The 19,470-nt window shown below is 36.9% G+C and overlaps 1 protein-coding gene across 18 annotated transcripts in view; it reads right to left on the bottom strand.

Annotated features, from left to right (window-relative positions):
- Tcf12 (transcription factor 12) overlaps positions 1-19,470 on the bottom strand; it is a 267,642-nt gene that overhangs the window by 36,720 nt on the left and 211,452 nt on the right. For 12 of the 18 annotated variants that reach the window (NM_001253865.1, NM_011544.3, NM_001253862.1 and 9 more), the window contains 4 exons: positions 4,212-4,317; positions 2,685-2,824; positions 2,136-2,280; positions 1,746-1,810 (listed from right to left, as the gene is read on the bottom strand). In NM_001253865.1, the coding sequence (NP_001240794.1) occupies positions 1,746-1,810; positions 2,136-2,280; positions 2,685-2,824; positions 4,212-4,239 (378 nt within the window). In that variant the 5' untranslated portion in view covers positions 4,240-4,317. Of the gene's footprint in view, positions 1-1,745; positions 1,811-2,135; positions 2,281-2,684; positions 2,825-4,211; positions 4,318-8,696; positions 8,798-14,958; positions 18,920-19,470 lie in introns of those variants that run through there. The other 6 variants (XM_030244214.1, XM_006511002.2, XM_030244213.1 and 3 more) reach the window with 3 other exon arrangements.

Genomic DNA, 19,470 nt, shown 5'->3' on the forward strand with positions numbered 1-19,470 from the left:
ATGCTGTTCATAATATGGAAGGAAAATCAAGGATGCCAGAGTAACTAAAGGAAGCTTGAAAGACCACTGAGAACATTACAAAGTTCTGTGTGTTTATACCATAGTTTTTTTACATATATTTTTCTCAGAAAAACAAAATAACTCCCAAATGGAGGTTTTATTTTTAAAATTTCCTTAATATTAGTAGTCAAATGCTACTTGTTCCTTTACATGTGCATGAACTATCTGCTGTTGGATCTTCTAAGATGAGCAGGCTCAACATGGCATGACAATCAAATACCCAAGAAAATTTCTTCCTACACAAGTTTTCTTCAGTGGGGAAAAAGAAAAAAAAGGTAGAGACAACTCTCTTTAGTTATTTTGCACACCTCTAAGGCAATCCCTATAGCACAACTTCCTAGACACATAAAGCAGTGGAGAAGGGCAGCCTGAGGCTAGTTCCATGTGGGTCCTACGGTATATGAGCTCTCCCCTTCTAGCTAGTGATCCCTAGGGCAAACTACTTAAATCTTTTGAGCTCAAGTCACTTAACCTTTAAACCTCAGTTCCCACAAATATAATGTGGGGATGATAATGCCAACCTTACAGGGTTTTCTTGAGAATTACACAAAACAGGGCACAAAAATGCTTACTGTGGTGCCGAGCAACTAGAAAGCACTCAGTCCACAGTTGATCATTTCTGTGGGTTTATACCACCACCATTATTATGTGTGTTCCAAGATTAACTCCAGCAAACATTTACTGGGCTCCACTGTGTGCAGGACTCTACTACGTGGTAGAAGAGTTTGATTTGGCTTCATTTCTCAAAAAAACTCATACTTAACAGCTATAGAGAAAGGTTTATTTACTCAAACAATACATAAAGAGGTTTCTTTCTTCAAGAGCTCGACAGCTGCTCACTACCAGTCACATATCAGAGCTCTGCTTTCTCTATCAATAGCAAATATTTAAGAAAGTTCACTGCACTTCAGACAAAATATAATTCTAAGAGACATACTTCTCAAGAAAAAATAGTCTAATAAAAAACTTTACAAGGCAAAAGCATAATTTAAATTTCAAGAATTAGATTTGAATCTTTATAGATAATTAATAAATACCCTTCTCTCCTTTCTGGTCTGAGCATTTCAAACTAATTGTAACATTTTAAGAGTCAGATATAATAAACTGTAATTGTTGTCCCTATTGTTTTGATGTGACAAAGACTAGCTGTACTATATTACAAAATATCTTTGAATCAGTTTTATTCATTTAGCACAAGTCTTTCAATAATTCTGAGACCCACACCCTGGTTTTTGAGTGAGCCAGCTGTAGCTATTGTTTTTTTCTTAAAAAAATAAAAAACCCTAAAATATAAATAAAAGTATTTCCTATCTTGTTAAAGCCCATGATAAGGCATTTCCTTCATATTTGATAGATTGGATTTTCTTTCTTGGTTCTCCTTGATTTATTTGAGTGGGCCACTAAGTACTTAACACACATATTTCCCCAAATTCTTCTTTGTGTCTGTTCCACTTAAATGAAGGCATATTTAAATGAAGCCACAAATACAGATTTTTTTAAGTAAGGAAAGAGAGGTGTTAATCATGAACTAACTAATAATATGTATCAATGTAAACAAAAAACAGCTCTTCAATGAATAATAATGTTGAAAGTGTTCTAACTATGGCATTTACTGCCCAAAAAATCTAAACCTTAGTTCATGAGTACAAAATCCACTCAGTATAATGTGCAAGCCCAGTACTTACAGATGCCAAGGCCTTCCCAAGTGCATCACCCGTCTGTGAGCTTCCAGCAGCATTCCCTCTGGTTCCTGGATGGTTCAAATAGGCAAACAAATCATGGAGAGCATGAGGAATGCTACTTCCTTTCTTAAGCATGTACCTATTACTTCAAGGGTACCCTGGCTTATGACTTCATATATCACAGTGAATCGGGAACACTCTTATGTGCTGTATTTAACAATCTATAAAAATAAAAATGAGTTCCTTATTGGTTTTTAGATTAATAGAACTTAAAGGTTAATTATCTTCTTATATCTTTATTAAAACTAAATACTAAAACTTTTATTGAACACTATGGATTTCAACAAAACTCTAAAATTAAGGTTAGGAAGTATTCTTAACCCAGAAGCTCACCTAGGATGCTATCTGATCCATTGATGGGAGGAGTATGTGAGGCGGCAACATATGGTGAGCTGCTGGTACTACCACGGTGGAAGCTGGACATTGGCGGAAGACTTGTGTTTATGTCTGTTGGTGACACTGAGTGTGGAGGATAACTCTAGGAAAGGGGAAAAGAGACAGATCATATCACATGTGTTCTGAAGGCTGGGGAGACTGCTCAGTGTGGAGCACTTGCCTAGCATGCATGACAGTCTGAGCTCGCAGCTGCATGTTGCTCACTCAATCGCTCTTTTCCCTGCTCTCCCTCCCCTCACATACATACAAATAATGAATAAAGAACATGTATTTTCTGAATATATGAATGCACACTAGACAATCTGTATAAAAGGATAAAATGAGCAAGACCCATGACTGATTAGCACCTAGTGTGGTAGGGTAGCCATACTGAAAAAAGTAATTGTAAAGGAAGCCTATAAAAATGTCAATGTTCAGAAGTTTTGGCATAATCAATTTTTATACAAAGAGAAACACGTGAGGAAAAAATATTATTTGATAGCCTACCAAGCGGTCATGTGAATGAAGGCTGCCATAACTACTGGACTGAGACATGTGGGATGTGGAGGTCCCCAGAATTCCACCAAAACCAGGCTGGCTCATCCCATTCGATGAACTCCAAAGGTCAGAAGAACTGTGGGTCCCATCTAAATGAAAAGAAAAACAAATACAAAGTTTTTCTAGCCAGAATTTTCCTTTTGTTTACATACAAAAAAATTAAAAAGTATAGTGATGTGTGTTTTCAACTGTTCAGTTGCTGCAGTCTAGAACCGTTTAGGAAAAGTTAATTCAATGCAAGACTGCCTAGATCAGACCGGCTGGGGATGTCTGCGAGGGGTTTTCTTAATTGGGTTAATGGAATGTGAAAAGTACCATTTTGTTGTCCATTCCCTGAACTATTTAAGAATGAAAAAAGTGAGCTGAGAATATGGGCACACATACTTCCCTCTACCCTGGACCATGATGTGGTGTCACAGTGTGTTTACATTCCCACCACCTTGACTTGCCTGCTGTGACTGCCACCCTTCTCTAGGGTGCTTTTTGCCAGGGTACTTTATCACAGCAACAGACACAAACCCCATACCTGCAGATATTGCTCCCCTTCTTTAATCTAATATTCTATCAGGTTTTTTTTTCCCTCCCAGGCCCCAAATTACTATTTTAAAAGAAGTAAATTTTATAGTAAGAAAAAACCAGCTCAAACTGTAATAGATGGGTCATTATAACTCAAGTATACGTCCTCAAAAGACATATTTCATACCAAGAAAGTTTAAACAAACACTTGAAATCTGGGGACAAGTTGCATTTAATTTTTGATTAGATGTTCTACCAAAGGTTTTAACCCATAACAGGCAACACACATCATATCAGACATTCTGAAAACGTGGGACAGAGAGGTTTCTCCCACAGCAAGCCTAGGTAAAAAGTGACTACATTATATAGTGAAGCCTCAGATGAGATGTCAGCGGTGACTTCACACCCAAAGCACAGTCAAGAAACCCTTTATGTAACAACGGACCCTCTTCCACATACACACTTCCCACAACACTGAACCACAGAAGACCGAACAAACAAAAATGATTCATCAGACAGGAATCAGAAGAAATGTAACAACTCTTCCCCAACATGTCTCACTCAGTTTTCGATATTTACTCTTCCTGTTGGTAATACTATGTGCGATATAGAACTGGTATCCAAACCAGAAACCAGTATTGCTTCTAGCTTTTGTCATTTAACATTCTAAAACAACCATGGCAGCTTTATTTATTTTTCCCAGTCACTAGTTAGATAACCAATCCAAACATTTGTTGGATAATTTAACAAAATTAAAATTAGCAGTGAATGCCCCTAGAATATTATATGGCTAAATTTTAACTGGCTCCAGAAAAAAAAAATCAAGACCAAAACAAAACAAAACAAAACACCCTTAAAAAGCACTGCCTGAATTTGTGCACAGATACTCCTGTTTTCTCACACTGTAGCTAGCACACTGACAGCTCTGGCTGGCTCTAACAACTGTGTGGTAGTGCTTACCTTGCATAAAGAAAGTGCTAGCGAACATACTGGTTGGTGGCTTGGGAGATGGGTAACTAGGAGATTCACGGTTGAAATCGTCAGAATTTGGGGATGGTGCATATACCTTAAAACAAAACAGGATAATTAATTCAAATGTATTACTTACATAAAATGAGATCTACGTTCCACAAAGAACCAAAGAAGGTCTATCTTATCTCTATTAGTAGATATCACAAACAGAAAAAAACAAACAAACAGGAAATCAAAGCAAATTCTGTCTTATTCTTAAATTTCAGGTACACTTTCAACTCCACCATATCTTTGAGAAAACGGTTATTTCATTGTTAGGGCTGTAATAATTTCCTTTAGTGAACATTTGCTTTAGATAAGGAAACTATGAATATTTTGAACTATCAGGTGGCCAACACTCACAATCCTTAGGAAAACTAAATGGGCATCCAAATAAAACATAATATAATGAGTGAAATATAATTGCAGCATTCTTAGGACTACTGAAACTTAGAAGAAAAGCAAAAACAACAAAATAACAAAGTTACATATGAAGCCTGGCACAGTGGCTAATGCATGTGTCCCAGTAACTAGGAGGATGGATGGCTTCAATGCCAACCTTGTCAAGGCAGTGAGACTGTTTTAACACCAACTGCCAACAAAATGTCTTATAAGAAGAAAGTCACTGAGGAAGCAAGAGACAGGGCAGCAGAGGGGTAAGATGTAGCTGCTAGAGTTTCCCTGTATCATGGCGGATCGACAAGGATTCACCACTGGAGGCATCAGATTTAAACAAGGCTTACAAGATTAGATTTTAGTTGTTGCACCCAGAGATTGAGTTACTATTGTTTCTGAACTAAAAAAAAAAAAAAAAAAAAAAAAAAAAAAAAAAAAAAAATTCCCCAAAGGATTGTAAAAGTACACCAGAAGTAAGAAAGAAGGGAAAGTAAGTTAATCTTAGCAGCATAAGAAATTAATTTTGTTTTAATTTGTTAGGAGTATATCTATTATATTTCACTATAAAACAAAATTTAAATTTCTCTTAGAGAAAGTTAGCATCATTATGAAGACATATACAAAATCATACATATTGTATGGTCATTAAGACCAAAGTGTGGACACTTTGCCCCTTCTTAGAATTGGGAACAAAACACCCATGGAAGGAGTTACAGAGACACAGTTTGGAGCTGAGACAAAAGGACGGACCATCTAGAGACTGCCATATCCGGGGACCCATCCCATAATCAGCCTCCAAACGCTGACACCATTGCATACACTAGCAAGATTTTGCTGAAAGGACCCAGATATAGCTGTCTCTTGTGAGACTATGCTGGGGCCTAGCAAACACAGAAGTGGATGCTCACAGTCAGCTACTGGATGGATCACAGGGCCCCCAATGGAGGAGCTAAAGAAAGTACCCAAGGAGCTAAAGGGATCTGCAACCCTATAGGTGGAACAACAATATGAACGAACCAGTACCCCCAGAGCTCGTGTCTCTAGCTGCATATGTATCAGAAGATGGCCTAGTCAGCCATCAGTAGAAAGAGAGGCTCATTGGTTGTGCAAACTTTATCTGCCTCAGTACAGGGGAACGCCAGGGCCAAGAAGTGGGAGTGGGTAGGGGACTTTTGGGATAGCATTGGAAATGTAAATGAAATAAATACCTAATTAAAAAAAAAAAAGAATTTCTGGAAGTATATAGGAGAAACTTAGCAACAGTTACATCTTAGAAGTAGGAAAAAAGACTTTTAGTATATGATGTGTTTTAACTTTCCACAGCAGAACAGGACAGGAGAGAATTGGGTTCAAAGCACACAGCTTATTAGCAAAGCCTAGAAACAAGGCCCTGGTGGCTTGGTTCTGGTTCTTACATCAAGGCTAAAATGAGAACAACTAAAAAAAATTACAAAAATTATATTCAATTATATATTCACAAGCTATCAAAATTTATTCTTCTTGAAAGGCATTAACCATACAGATTCCCAGTCTTCTTGAGTGCTGAACTTCTCATCTATAAGGTGCTTTATCCGGTACCTCAAAGGGGAAGATGACATGAGGTAATATCTATAATCAGATGTCTAGCACGGTGCTTCTGAAAATGCAGTTCAGTAGCCAGTGAGAGCTAACATACTATATTCCTACCACCCCCAACAAAAGGCAGTACACTGTTCTGAATTGCCATTGATCAGTTTCTAATGACATTTGTCACAGGTTTTGTGGTAGTTGACTCTACTCATAGGAGCACAGCCTATTGAAGCACATAAAAGAAACATACACCTGTGGTCCCTAAAAAATTTGGGAGAAGCTATGTTCTTAGAAATTATACATAAGGTCTTGACATAGAATGTGACACACGTATGTATTTAACATAACTTCTAGTTTAAACCTATTTCATAAAAGATTGTATTAGGGAGCTGGAGGAGATGGCTCAGTAGTCAAAAGGCAGGGGACCCAGGTTCTGTCCCCAGCACCCCCCGTAGAGGCTCATCCATTATGATCTACAATTCCAGTTCTAGAAGATTCAACACCCTCTTCTGACTTCCATGGGCAATAGGCATGAAAGTGATGAACAAATGTATATACAGCCAAAACACCCATATACATAAAATAATAAAAAGATAAAATATAACTTTAGAGGTATTAAAAAAAAACCATGCTAGATTTAAGTAAGTGTGTGTGTGTTACATTTTTCAGGAAAAGAATCTAACTATATTCTTTTTCTTAAGTTTCTTTTCAAAGCCCGGCATGGTGGTACCATCAGTTCCTTATATGCCAGATACAAAGTTCTTAAGATTTAAAACTTTTTAAAAGTTTGATTTTATGACAACAACAAAGAGAAATATCTATTTTGATTCACAAACTTTTGCTAAATTAAGAGTAATGGCTATCACATAAAGGAGGGAACTAAGGCCAGTAAAACAAACCAGAGGAAAACATGTACACGCTGACCTGCACACACAGGCTCTCAAGGGACCAGAAAACGAGGGTGAAACCTCATATTAAATGCAAAGTTGTTGGTTTTTTTTTTAAAGAGAAAAATCTCTACACACAGATTTTGGAAATAAAACCTTTACAAGATAAAACTGAACAGAATGGCTCACACCTTTAATCACAATGCTGAGTTTGAGGCCAGCCTGTCTACAGAACAAGTTCCAGGACAGCCAGAGGTATACAGAGAAAGTCTGTCTCGAAACAAACAAACAAAAACCCCAAACTCTCCCCCCTAAAAGAAGACCTTACAAATGAAGATGGTAAATAAAACTCTAAGCATCTTTATTGTTTACACACTAGTACAAGTTCAGGTTTTCATGATAGAAACAGTTTGCAGTCTGTGGCTCTCAAAGGCCCTCTGGCAACGTTCTAACTTTGCTTTTGGTATCTCAGTCGTGGCTTGCAAAACACAGATGCAGAGCTACGGACCGGCAGTTGTGCCAGTCTCAGTTCAGATCAAAGCACAACTGATGTGGTCAGGGAGTTTATTAGCTCCAGATGTGGGAAACAGTCAGCCAATTCTACAAAAAGAGCAAGTCTTCCCCCGTCACAATCAGTACTGGCTACAAATTAAAACCAGGCTGCTTATATGATCCAATCACCTGTACACAGAGGCCAATGCTTTTTTATTTTAGCTAATGATACATTTAAATCTCTAGGATGATTCTGTAGCACAACAAACAGTCTTAGAATTAAGAGACAGAAGCGAGTACTTATTCTTTAAGACGATTAAAATCTACCAGGAGTCAAATTATTTTAAAGATATTAGAGGAAAAGACAACTAGAAATGTTCTATTTCATTTCTAGACAGTAATTTGCTTAAAGTTCCAGCTTCAGTTTCAGAAAGTCAGGCACAGCCAGCTATTGCAGAAATGCCATTTTGCCTTTAAGGAAGGTGTAAAGGCACTGTTTGTGGTATCTGCTCAACAGATACTCCTAAGTCAGACCACAACTGAAATCGCACCATACTTTTTCCCACCATCATTAAGTCTGGTTGAAAAGAACAAACTCTTAACAATATCTTGAATGTTCTCATACAGTGTAACTCAGGTTAATTAAAAAAAAAAAAAAGGAGAGACATTGTCTCACACTTCAAGTATATTTACAGTAGTGACTATGCAATTATGTTTAGAATAGTTTACTTCATGCAACCAACTGTAGCAAATTGGCAAAAATTCCTCCTGACCTTGGATGCGTCAGTTTAGACTTATGAATGACCCTCAGATTTGGTGCAGAGAACTCTGGAACTCTAAAGGTTGGCATTGTGCACTCCATCATTTTCCAATGCACCCTTTTTGTAATTAATATTGGGAACAGCACTGTACAACAAGGAAGCATAATGAGAAAAGATGCAACACACACACACACACACACACACACACACACACACACACACCCCACATAAAATCAGAAGCTTTAGCTAAAAAGATAGGTAGGTCCATATTCTGATGGCTGATACTCTGAATTGCTCAAAAGACAAGGAGGGGAAGGACTATTACTTACAGGGCCCTTCCCCAGAACAAAAGAAGACCTTCAGGTGATAAGAAAATGCTGTCCTGTGTGCAATGCAATGCAGCAGCCATTATCCAGTGGCCACCTGAGATGTAGACTGTACAAAGAAGAATGGGAATTTTAATTTCATTTTAATTTAAACTTCCACACATGGCTAACAGTTCTTTACCCAGATGTTTAGGCCTACACAGAATACTTTAAAAGAAGTATTTTGAAATCGTATATACTCCAAGGAATATGAAAAGCAGCCCAAATTCTCGAAACATTTTGAAAATTGTCACCTAATTTGTAATAAGGAAACATAGATGGCTGGGAGTGTGGCTAAGAGATAGGGTACTTGCCCAAGCATGCCTGAGGCCTAGGTTGCATCGATGCTTGCTGGGTACAGAGAAGAAGTATATACATTTTTCTGAACATTCTATGTGTAGAGTTCTATCGGCTCTTTTGTTAGGATGGTTTGAGTAACAATTCAATATACTCGATATCATTAAAAACTTTAAAATATGCTAACATAAACCACCTATATGAGAAAAGTGTAGACTAGTCACAGAAATTATCTTCAGTACAATTTATGACAACTTCTAAACATATAAAATAAAAATAATTATTTGGGTAATTTATTACCAGTTTTAAAATAAAAACATATTCATAAATAACCACTTGAGTTTTCTTGATGGCTTATGCAATTTGACTATGTAGTAAACAAATACAAATTTTATAAAATCTAACTGAATGTAAAACCTAAAAAAGAGAAAGAAAGTCCAGATCAACAGAAAAGGAAAATCCCAACCTAACTGAAACCCTGTAGTAAAGCCATGCGTAAGCCTGTGGGAAGGTACTGTAAAACATTCGCACTTAGGCCAGCACTGCAGGACGAAGGAACCGTGAGGCAACTCTTGGACAAATTGACTTTTCAATTAAGTTACTGCTGACTTACTTAGATATGTTAACACACAATAGTACAAAATACTATTAAACAAACAGTACAAAATAAAACAAAGAGGTTTCCACTTTCCAATTTCTAAGATCTGAATTTTGTAAAAAGAGGCCGTTAAAGAGTATATAAAATTTTGGAATTAAAAATTATATTCCAACAAGTGCCAGACAATAGAGATGTGGCACAGCTCTGAAGAAACATATTCTTCTTTCTTCTAACTAGTTTGGGTCCAGTATTTATGCACATATGCATCTACATGTACTCTAGGATACAAACCAACCAACCAACCTTTAATTGATTTGTGAGGACTGAAATTCAGGTCTTCCTACTCTCCTTTGTTTCCCCTCTAATCAAAGTTACATAGGACCTCAAAGGAAACTATATAAAAATGTTAAAGTGAATTTATGAGCGGCAGTTTAACATTTGACAAATATCTTAATGTTTTAAGTATTCTGATAGAACATTAAAATGGTAAATATTGCAATAAAGGCCAATCTGTTACTAGGGTTTTTATGGTAACGTCAATTTAGCATCCAAGACTTAGATCGTGCCACTAAAGTGGCACAGGTGCCACGCCCAGAGCATTAGGCAGCAGAGTGAAGGAAGCACGGGGACAGGCAGATCCACTTAAAGTCTTCCTCCTCTGCCAGGCAGCTGCTCAGGCTCATTGAGCTTCTGTAAGTGGGAGAAATATGCTTAACTTTCTAAGTTTCCCCTCTCTTTCCATTAAATCTCCAGACATATGTCTAGGTTGTAGAAACTTGTAAAAACTTTCTTCTCTAGGATAACTGGTATTTACAGTTTTCAGTGCCTCAAGGTTTGTTGGTGTTGGTTTTGTTTCTTTTTCAAGACGGGTTTCTCTGTCCAGGAGCTCACTCTGTAGACCAAGTTGGCCACAAGATCTGAGATCCACCTGCCTCTGCCTCCAGAGTGCTGGTATTAAACCACTACCGCCTGGCTGGGAACAAACATTTTAATATTACCATTTTTAATTGTGAAAAAAAATCCCCAAATTAAATGAGGCATAGCTTTAAACTTAATTTTAATATCATCAAGTATATTTCATTTTTCTTATATCTGCAACTGTTTTTCGAACAGTCACACTTTTCCTTCAGAAAATAGCCTTTTAAAAGAACAGCTTGGGCCTTACTTTCAAAGGTAATATGCTGAGCAGTGTGTATCACCTTTAAGTTATCTACATGAAAAATATTACTAGATGAGCAAGAAGTCCCTGGTCTCCTTCCAGTACATTCATGGGCAGGCAGAAAGCAATGTTTACTTATGCCAAAAGCAGGACTAAAGCAGACTGAGGACAGCAACCTTTCCTAACAAGGCCTATGGTTTTAATTCACAGATCTCTGCAATGAATTAGATCAAAGAAAAAGAAAAAAAAAATCCAACTTCCTTGAGTTTATATTACAGTCTTAGCCCCATCCCCCTGATTTATGCAAATGTTCTTATCATTCAATGCCTTTAGCATAACTTGTTCAGAGAATTTTTGCATGACTCCATGCTTCCTATCATAAAAATGGTACACTTAATATGCTGGGCCCACAGATGGTCTACACATTTGAATACATTATTATACTTTCTTCTCTCACAGTAACTAATACTAAATTCTCCAAAAGACAAAGCTTCAATTTTATATACTTTCGTGTGTGTGTGTGTGCGCGCACGCGCGCACACTCATGCATGTGAGCTTTTACTGATGGTCACTAAAAGATTCATTTGAAAAATAAGTCTTATAATAATTTACAATATAATGAGTTCATTGTTATTCTAGTTTTTGTGAAGAAACATAGTATATGGGCACAGAAAGGCCAAACCACAGCTAAACTAATTTTTAATATAATGGATTGTATTAGAAAAGGGAACCAGACAGTTTAAGTTCTCATGTTTTTAACATCTCTAACAGTTAACAGGTGTCTTACACAAAAATTGAAAATTCCTGCTTGACTGGGCTGGAGATAGATGTCATTGGTAAAGTGTTTGCCACCCATGTTTGAGGCTCTGGGTTCTATCTCCAGCCATACACAGACAGAGATAGAGACAGAGTCACACATGCAGTCAGACACAGAGACATACAGCTACACACACATACGTGCACATGCCACACCCATAAGAATTAAGACAATTAGCATTATGATCAGACATTTTCTAGTGTCTTCCCTGTTCCATTTGTTATGCAATACAGACAAAGTGGCAACTAGGACTCACTGAGTTCACTGTGGAGACAAATTCACTTGTATGACATAAAGGAAAGACTTATCTTGGAGAAGAAATTAGACTAAAACTCAGAACTTACTATCTAGTTGGGATTTAAACAAATTACTTCAACCTCTCAATCCTGCCCTTATTTATGAAATGAGGCTCACAGTATCTAAATGAAGACAGCTTTCTGACTGAAAGGAGGCAGACATAAAGTTTTTCATGGCCTGGAGTGGCTCCTGCAATAGTGTTAGTTTCTATCTTTTTTTACCCAGATACTATCTAAAGAAGTTCAGCATTCAGAATGTGATTCCAAGCTTAAGTTTAAAACTTTGGCTTTTGTCCTGTCTTTCACTGGTTAAAATAACTAGAAAGTTTGAGGTATCTTTGGTTCATGGCACCTTGAACCCTTTAACCAACGAAATAATGATAATAAAAAAATAATAAAAGAGGCTGCTCAGATTACAGACAGGCTGAATTCAATGCCAGTCTTAATGTCCCTGCAAGACTACATTTTTGCTTGAAGAACGTCATTTGTGTCAATAGGAGGACTAAATGAAGGCTAAATTCTTAAAAATGAAGCCTCAGACATTTACTATTCCCTGATATTTTTTAAAATTTTAAAAAAGCATACTGTTCAAGAGTAGTTCTAGTTCCCCAGTTTACCATGGAGCTTAATATTTTACAGTGCACTGCACAGTACAGTCACACAAGTGACACAGGACATCTGTTTTCAAATAGTGGAAAAACAGAGTTATTCTGATTCTTCTGCATATACACATTAACTCTGTTATGTTCCCAATGAGTGTAACACTAACCACACAGGCTCTTCCTCTCTGGCTAATCTCACTTTTCCTAGCATCTGACTGGGTTTATGAAAAGATCTCAAACCAATCAGATACATGGAACAAAACTGAAAATTTAAAATCAAAAGCTGAAAAAGAAAAGGGACCGTGCTTCAGACCAAAACTGCTCAGTTTTTCTGGGAACACCTGCTATGCCGTGTAAACGATAAAACCAATGGAAATGTACTAGCATTTAAAATATTAATGTTCTATATATCATTTAAAATCAATAAAATGGAACTAACCAAAAACCTAAACTGAACCCATTTACCACCAAAATTACATAAAAATCCATTAATCATGTGAAGAAGTGTATTTCATTTTAGTGTCAAAATATTCGTAGTTTTACTTTTTACGTGAAAACTTGGTAGGCTAACACTTGCTAATAGTCACCATGATGATGTATTCACATACACTTTAGACAGCATGATTACACAGTTAATAGTGATCTTACTGAAGAAAACTAAAGGTATTAGGAATGTTTCTCATAATGTCAATAAAATTCTTGTAATTAGTAGAGAATAACCATGTATAAAACAATAAGATGTGTAGACTCTCATGACACAGGACTGAGATAATGTATGATTGCCTCATATATTTTCCAAGGACATATATAGGTCCCCTTTGATCTATGTTAGGCACAGGGCTATCAATTTTCAAGCTCTGCATCTCTACAATACCAGCTATGCCATGTACCATAAACTTGGAATGCTTATATTATCAAAAATGTCCCGCTGCCCCACTCGGTGCAGAACAAAGAGACGCCTGAGGCCGAGTGAGCTGAGCTACAGTCATAGCACAGGGATTTGGGAAGTGCACGTCACTGAATTTACATGTGTGTATGCTCACACACCTCCATGCCATCTTTAAACAGACTTCTTTTTAATTGGAATTGAACACAAAAAGGTTTTTATTTTATTTGATATTTTACATTTGAAAGGCAGCTGACAAGGAGACTATTATCCAGAAAGTAACGTGGCTTTGGCTTGCCCACTTGAATCTTTTTCCCACATGCTCTGAAGGTCCTGACTACTGGAAGCTTGATTACATACTTGCAATGAGCTTCAATGTTTCTTTGGCCTGGCTATCATCTACTAATAAAGGTTACTCAAGAGTCCACAATGAACCCACTAGATGGATCCGAAGCACGGGAGCAGCAGACAGATGAAAACCTTCCTCCGGTGCTCGTTGGCCTCCAACAGCACATGCTACTTTCAAGTGAAAAAAAGGAAAGAGCGAATACACTGAACTTCATACTCTTTTAGGGAAATGTAATTAATTTCTCAAAAATTAAAATGCCAATATTTAAAATGCTTTTCCACAAAAATTACTTACGCTACAACAAATGCATTTTCATAAAATGTGAGCGACTGAGAGCAGAGCTGAGCGTGCAGCTGCTGACCTCAGGGGAGCGTTAGTAAGTGGCGTAAGGTAACGCTTCCCAATGCGCAGCAAATATTCCACAATGGCAGCTCTCTCTGGACCTCTCAGGATACTTTTTACAATATACAAAATTCCTATGGCTTTTAAAGATTTGTTTTTCAGAAATACAATAAGTAGTTAATACTAAGTAATTAAAAAACAAAATATTCTTGCTTAGCAGTACAAAAAAACTATTTTTAAACATCTAAAGATGGGCTATAAATTGACCAGGACTATATTATTTGGAAATGTAGAAATGCATTTTTTAAAAAAATAGTGATTTATGTTATAAATCTCCACAGAGTCAGAATTCTAGCATGATTAGAAACAGATGGTATCCCAGGAAAGTCAGGCTGGACCTGAAACTCCAAACAGGAAACACGGCCTTCGATAGCTGACTGCTCCCTAATCACTCCCAGAGCTTCACGCTTGTTCCTTTTATGAATACCCGGATGACTTTCATCTCTCCCGTCCAGCTACAGAGCATCACATAACACTCAGTAGGTTCATGTCTTTATGTATACGTTATGTTAGAATATACGAAAATGTAAAAAATAAGGGTACTTTCAAGCTTATGCTAGAATATTGTTAAACTAAAAAGAACTCAAATTCAAGTATATACTAATTTAAAAATAAATAAAAGCCAACAACTACTAAGCTGCTGAAGTCACTATTCCAAGTAACTGTTGAAGACATGACTTCAATGACACAAATAAATATATAATCTAACATATGGTAAAAGAATAAAACCTGCCTGAATTTTACTAAAATGCAGTTAAATTGCACCACTTTTCATTAAACAAGTCAGTAAGGCACTGTATGAAGAAAGAATAAGGCTTACCGTTTTCCCATTGTAGTAATACATCAAAGAATTGTTGCCCATTCCAGGGACAGGATAAGCACAGTACATGTTGATTTTTAAAATGTTATTTGCAGCTGATGCACACAGCTTCTCTCCAAGACATAGATCCACACAGGCAGCACAAGTCTTCAGTACTATGCATTCACACATGGAACTACTCAAAAGGAACTTATGCAAAATAGGACTGAACCAACTCACAGAGCACAGAGGGAGGGTTTATGCTGTAATCAACTTCTTTCAATTTCCACCAAATCCTAGCATTGGTGGAAGATACCAAAGAGACAAACTTTGGAATGTTGAAATAAATATACAAAGGTCACACACTGTATTTAAATAAAAAGAAATACTGTATCCTAAAGGTAAATGTACAAAAGAAAAACCAATTCTCTCTCTCTCTCTCTCTCTCTCTCTCTCTCTCTCTCTCTCTCTCTGTGTGTGTGTGTGTGTGTGAGAGAGAGAGAGAGAGAGGGAGAGCGCACAATCTTCTGCTAATCTGTTTTTAGTTTGAATTAAATTAGTGCACTTGTGAAAGGAAGCCTTGCTTGCTACACCTCTAGTTACTTTACCATCTGGCATGGTCTAAAGTTGCTTTCAACTCTGATAAACACATGATCAAGCAATCAGGAACTGGAAACACTGAATCATAGGGGACAAGGAGGATCCAGACAGTTAAGCCTTGTTCAAAATCACTTCCTGGAGAAAGCCATTTAAGGACCACTTCACTGACTAGAACGTACTGTGTTTTAGAATTTTCTTTTTGTTGTTTGTTTTGTTACATTGTGAAAAAAATTCTTAAAATTAGAAATTATCTTCAAAACAAATTACCTATGCTTGGGAAAAAAATTACCTATGCTTAAAATGACATTCTTGAAAAGGAAAAGTTTAATGAATAAAGATTTTTTATAAAGTTCCTTCGATTTCTCATTCACAACACTAATGAAGAGTTTACAAAGGAATGCATTCTTTAGAACATCTAGTATGTAATAAACAATTTGGTGATGGAACAGGAAAAAGTGTTATAATTTAAAGATTGAAAGGCTGGTGAGTGTAGAGATAAAAGGTGCATTCTAGCTAGAAAAGTAAATATGGCTTACTAGAAGTTTCCCCTTATTCCTATGGAATCATTATTTATAGTTATATATTCATGTTAAAAACATTTCTTAGGAAAAATGTCTGATTTTTCTTGCTAATACTATAAAGTCAAAGACTTGAAGCTTTGTCTCTAAGTATGTTTCACACAGACACAATTTACTATCTAAAACACTCTTACAATTTATCATTTTGTGTAGATTCTAACCCACAAAAACAGAGTAACAACCTTTATTTTTTCATTACCCACATCAAACCCTCTTTGTACTATTTCTTCTCTCTGTACTTCAAAGATAACAGCAGGATTGTGCAAAGGGACACATCACCTTTTTAAAACACACTTTTCATGAGGCAGAAATCCATTGAAATATTCTATGACTAGTCTGTAAGAGACAAAAACTGAACCAATCAAACAAACAAAAACCCCAAACAAACACCATTCTCAGGAAACATACTGATTGAGTCACAGTAATAAACAGCACCAGGCAATAGGGCCAGCTAACACAGGATTCAAAAGCTGACAGCATCAGGCCAACAATGAGCGCTCCCACTCTCCCCAGATACAGAAAAGGCCTAGCAGCAGCTGCAAAAGAACATCACTGCACAGCAGCTATTAAATGCCAGTCTCAGAGCACAAGCAACTTCCTCCCTCCTGAGGGACCACAAAAGCCTGCCTCAGCCCTTGGAGAACTGTGTGAAAAGCTTTGATTTACAATTAACAATGCCATGTCTTAAAACCTTTCAAGTAAATTTTAGTCTTTCATAGACAAGTTGTTCTCTTTTGACAGAACTAAACTGAAAAAAAAAATCAATCTAAGATAAAAATTTCTCTCTTCTATTAATTACTAAAAAAAAAACAAAAAACAACGTAGTTTTCAATAGTAATCATGAGAGAATAAGGAGAAGAAAGCCACAATGCACTGACAACTTTCAGTTGTTTTCTTTTCTAGCCTGAAATAACTTTTACAATGAGTAAGAAAAGAAAAGCCTGCAGAAGTTAAGCTCAACAGAGAAAGTGCTTGCTAGCTTTGCTGGTAAAACAAGCAGTATAATGTAAATCTCTATGCAGCCATGGCTATTATAACACAAGGAAACAGACTTTCTTCCCCTGTTTTTATTTTAGAGGCAAGAATGTAATAATTTGAGGGCAGCAATCAGGCCAACAACAACAACAACAACAACAACAACAAAATCAAAGTAAAACTAAACAAATCTTTTTGGTGGGCGGGCAGGGCAGCTATAAAATTAACAACTGGTTAAGATTTACTGTTCAGTTTAAATGTAGAAGGGAGGGCTAGAGAGATGCTCAGTAATTAAGAAGGCTGGTCTTCCAGAGGACTGGTCTCCATTCCTAGCACCCACATGGTGGCTCACAACCATCTGTAACTTAAATCCTAGGGCATCCTTTTATGTCTTCCTGGGGCACCGGACACACATGTGGTAATATAGATATACACTCAAGCAAAACACCATTATACATAAAATAAAATTTAAAAAGATATTAAAGCATGCTGGAGAGATGGCTCAGTGGTTAAGAGCATTGACTGCTCTTCCAGAGATCCTAAGTTCAATTCCCAGCAACCACATGGTATCTCACAACCATCTGAAATGGGGTCCAATGCCCTCTTCTGATGTGTCTGAAGACAGCGACAGTCTATAAGACAGACTCATATTAGGGGAGAAAAAGGATATTAAAGCCACCCCCCACCCCTCCCCCGCAGACCTCCTCCTCCATAAAGCACCATACTACTATCTAAATTGAGAGGAGGTTTAGGAACTGCCCGGCTGGATAGTCATTTTCTTTACCACAATTATTAACTCTCTTCTATGTCAAGGTCTTTTTCTCTATTTAAAAAAACAAAACAAACAAACAACCCCCTCCCCCGACCTGCCAACAAATCCCCAGTCTCTGCAACAGCTGCAGCCCCTTTCCCTAGGCGACTCATCTTACAGGGAATGTTTCTAGCCCATCAAGTGCTGCCCTACTCAATGAGCTTGTTTCATCTTTGCTTTCTTTCTTTTTTAAAGGAACTTGTCAGGGGTTAATCTTATGACTCAGTCTGACAAAAAAACGACTCAGCTGGAGAAAGGGCGGATTTTCAACCCTGACTTTCAGCAGACCTGCCGCCTGCATAGGAGTTCTGCACTGTTAGGAATTCTTCATCCTGATTTGTGTCTACCCACAATGCTGCAGAAGAACTTAGGTCATGGTCAGACTTAATATTCACAACATTTTGTCTAACACCCTAAAATAACTAGTATGTTATCACAAGATGGGAAGCACAGAGCACACAGGCAGCGTGATGAATGACAGAGACCCTGAAGAGACTGGGACTTGGAGCCACACAGCTCTGATTAGCAAACCCAAGATTCCCAGCCTAAGGTTTATTGTCTTTTTATCTTAAAAAAAAAAAAAAAGAAAAGTTATCGCTATTTCAATATTTATAAGGCCTAAATTAGGTAAGTAAATGATTTACCTCTTTGATGATTTAAGAAAAAAATATTTTCAGTTAAGCCAACTATGCTAAGGACTTTTCAGGAAACTTCAAATTCCAGGCTTCTCTACAAAAGTCTCTGTTCTTTTTTCATTTTCTGTTGATTGAAAATAGATATTCTGCCGGGCAGTGGTGGTGCACACCTTTAATCCTAGCACTTCGGAGGCAGAGACTGGCGGATTTCCGAGTTCCAGGCCAGCCTGGTCTACAGTACAGAGTGAGTTCCAGGACAGCAAAGGCTATACAGAGAAACCCTGTCTAGAAAAAAAAAAAAAAAAGAAAAGAAAGAAAGAAAAGAAAAGAAAACCCCCCAAAAACAAACTAAAAAAAAAAAAAAAAAAAAAAAAGAAAGAAAGACATAAGAGAAAATAGATATTCATCAAAATTAATGGAAATGATCTGCTTTCCATTTTTTTAGTCTTCTACTTGTTCAGCTTCATTTCTAGTATTTGAATCAAGACAAGGGCCATATCTCGTTAAAACCATATTTGTCAAAATTATCCTTAAGTAAGAATGTTTCATGTGACATAAAATTCTACACAGTGTTCCAAAGAAAATTGTAATTGATAGACAGTTTAACAGTTAATCTTACCGTATACACTTCTAAGCATGCCACATTCCACTATCCCAAAAAAACATCCAATCTGGCTAGAAAAGTAAATCTAAACATGACACAAATAATTCTTCATAAAAAGTTGGCATCATTTCTAAGAAAAGTAGTCCCTAGAAGGTAGACTTTAAGGGTAATGAAAGCAAATTTAAAAGTTTACATAAAATTAGGTCCATAATCCTTGAAGGATGTATTCAGTAAATTACAAATTATTGCATCCAAGGAAGGTCAGGGTGAAAAGAGATGCAGGAGGGTTAAACACAGAAACTCCCTACTGTGGCGGCATATACCTATAAT

The sequence above is a fragment of the Mus musculus genome, chromosome 9 (assembly GCF_000001635.26).
Source record: "Mus musculus strain C57BL/6J chromosome 9, GRCm38.p6 C57BL/6J".
Taxonomy (NCBI): Eukaryota; Metazoa; Chordata; class Mammalia; order Rodentia; family Muridae; genus Mus; species Mus musculus.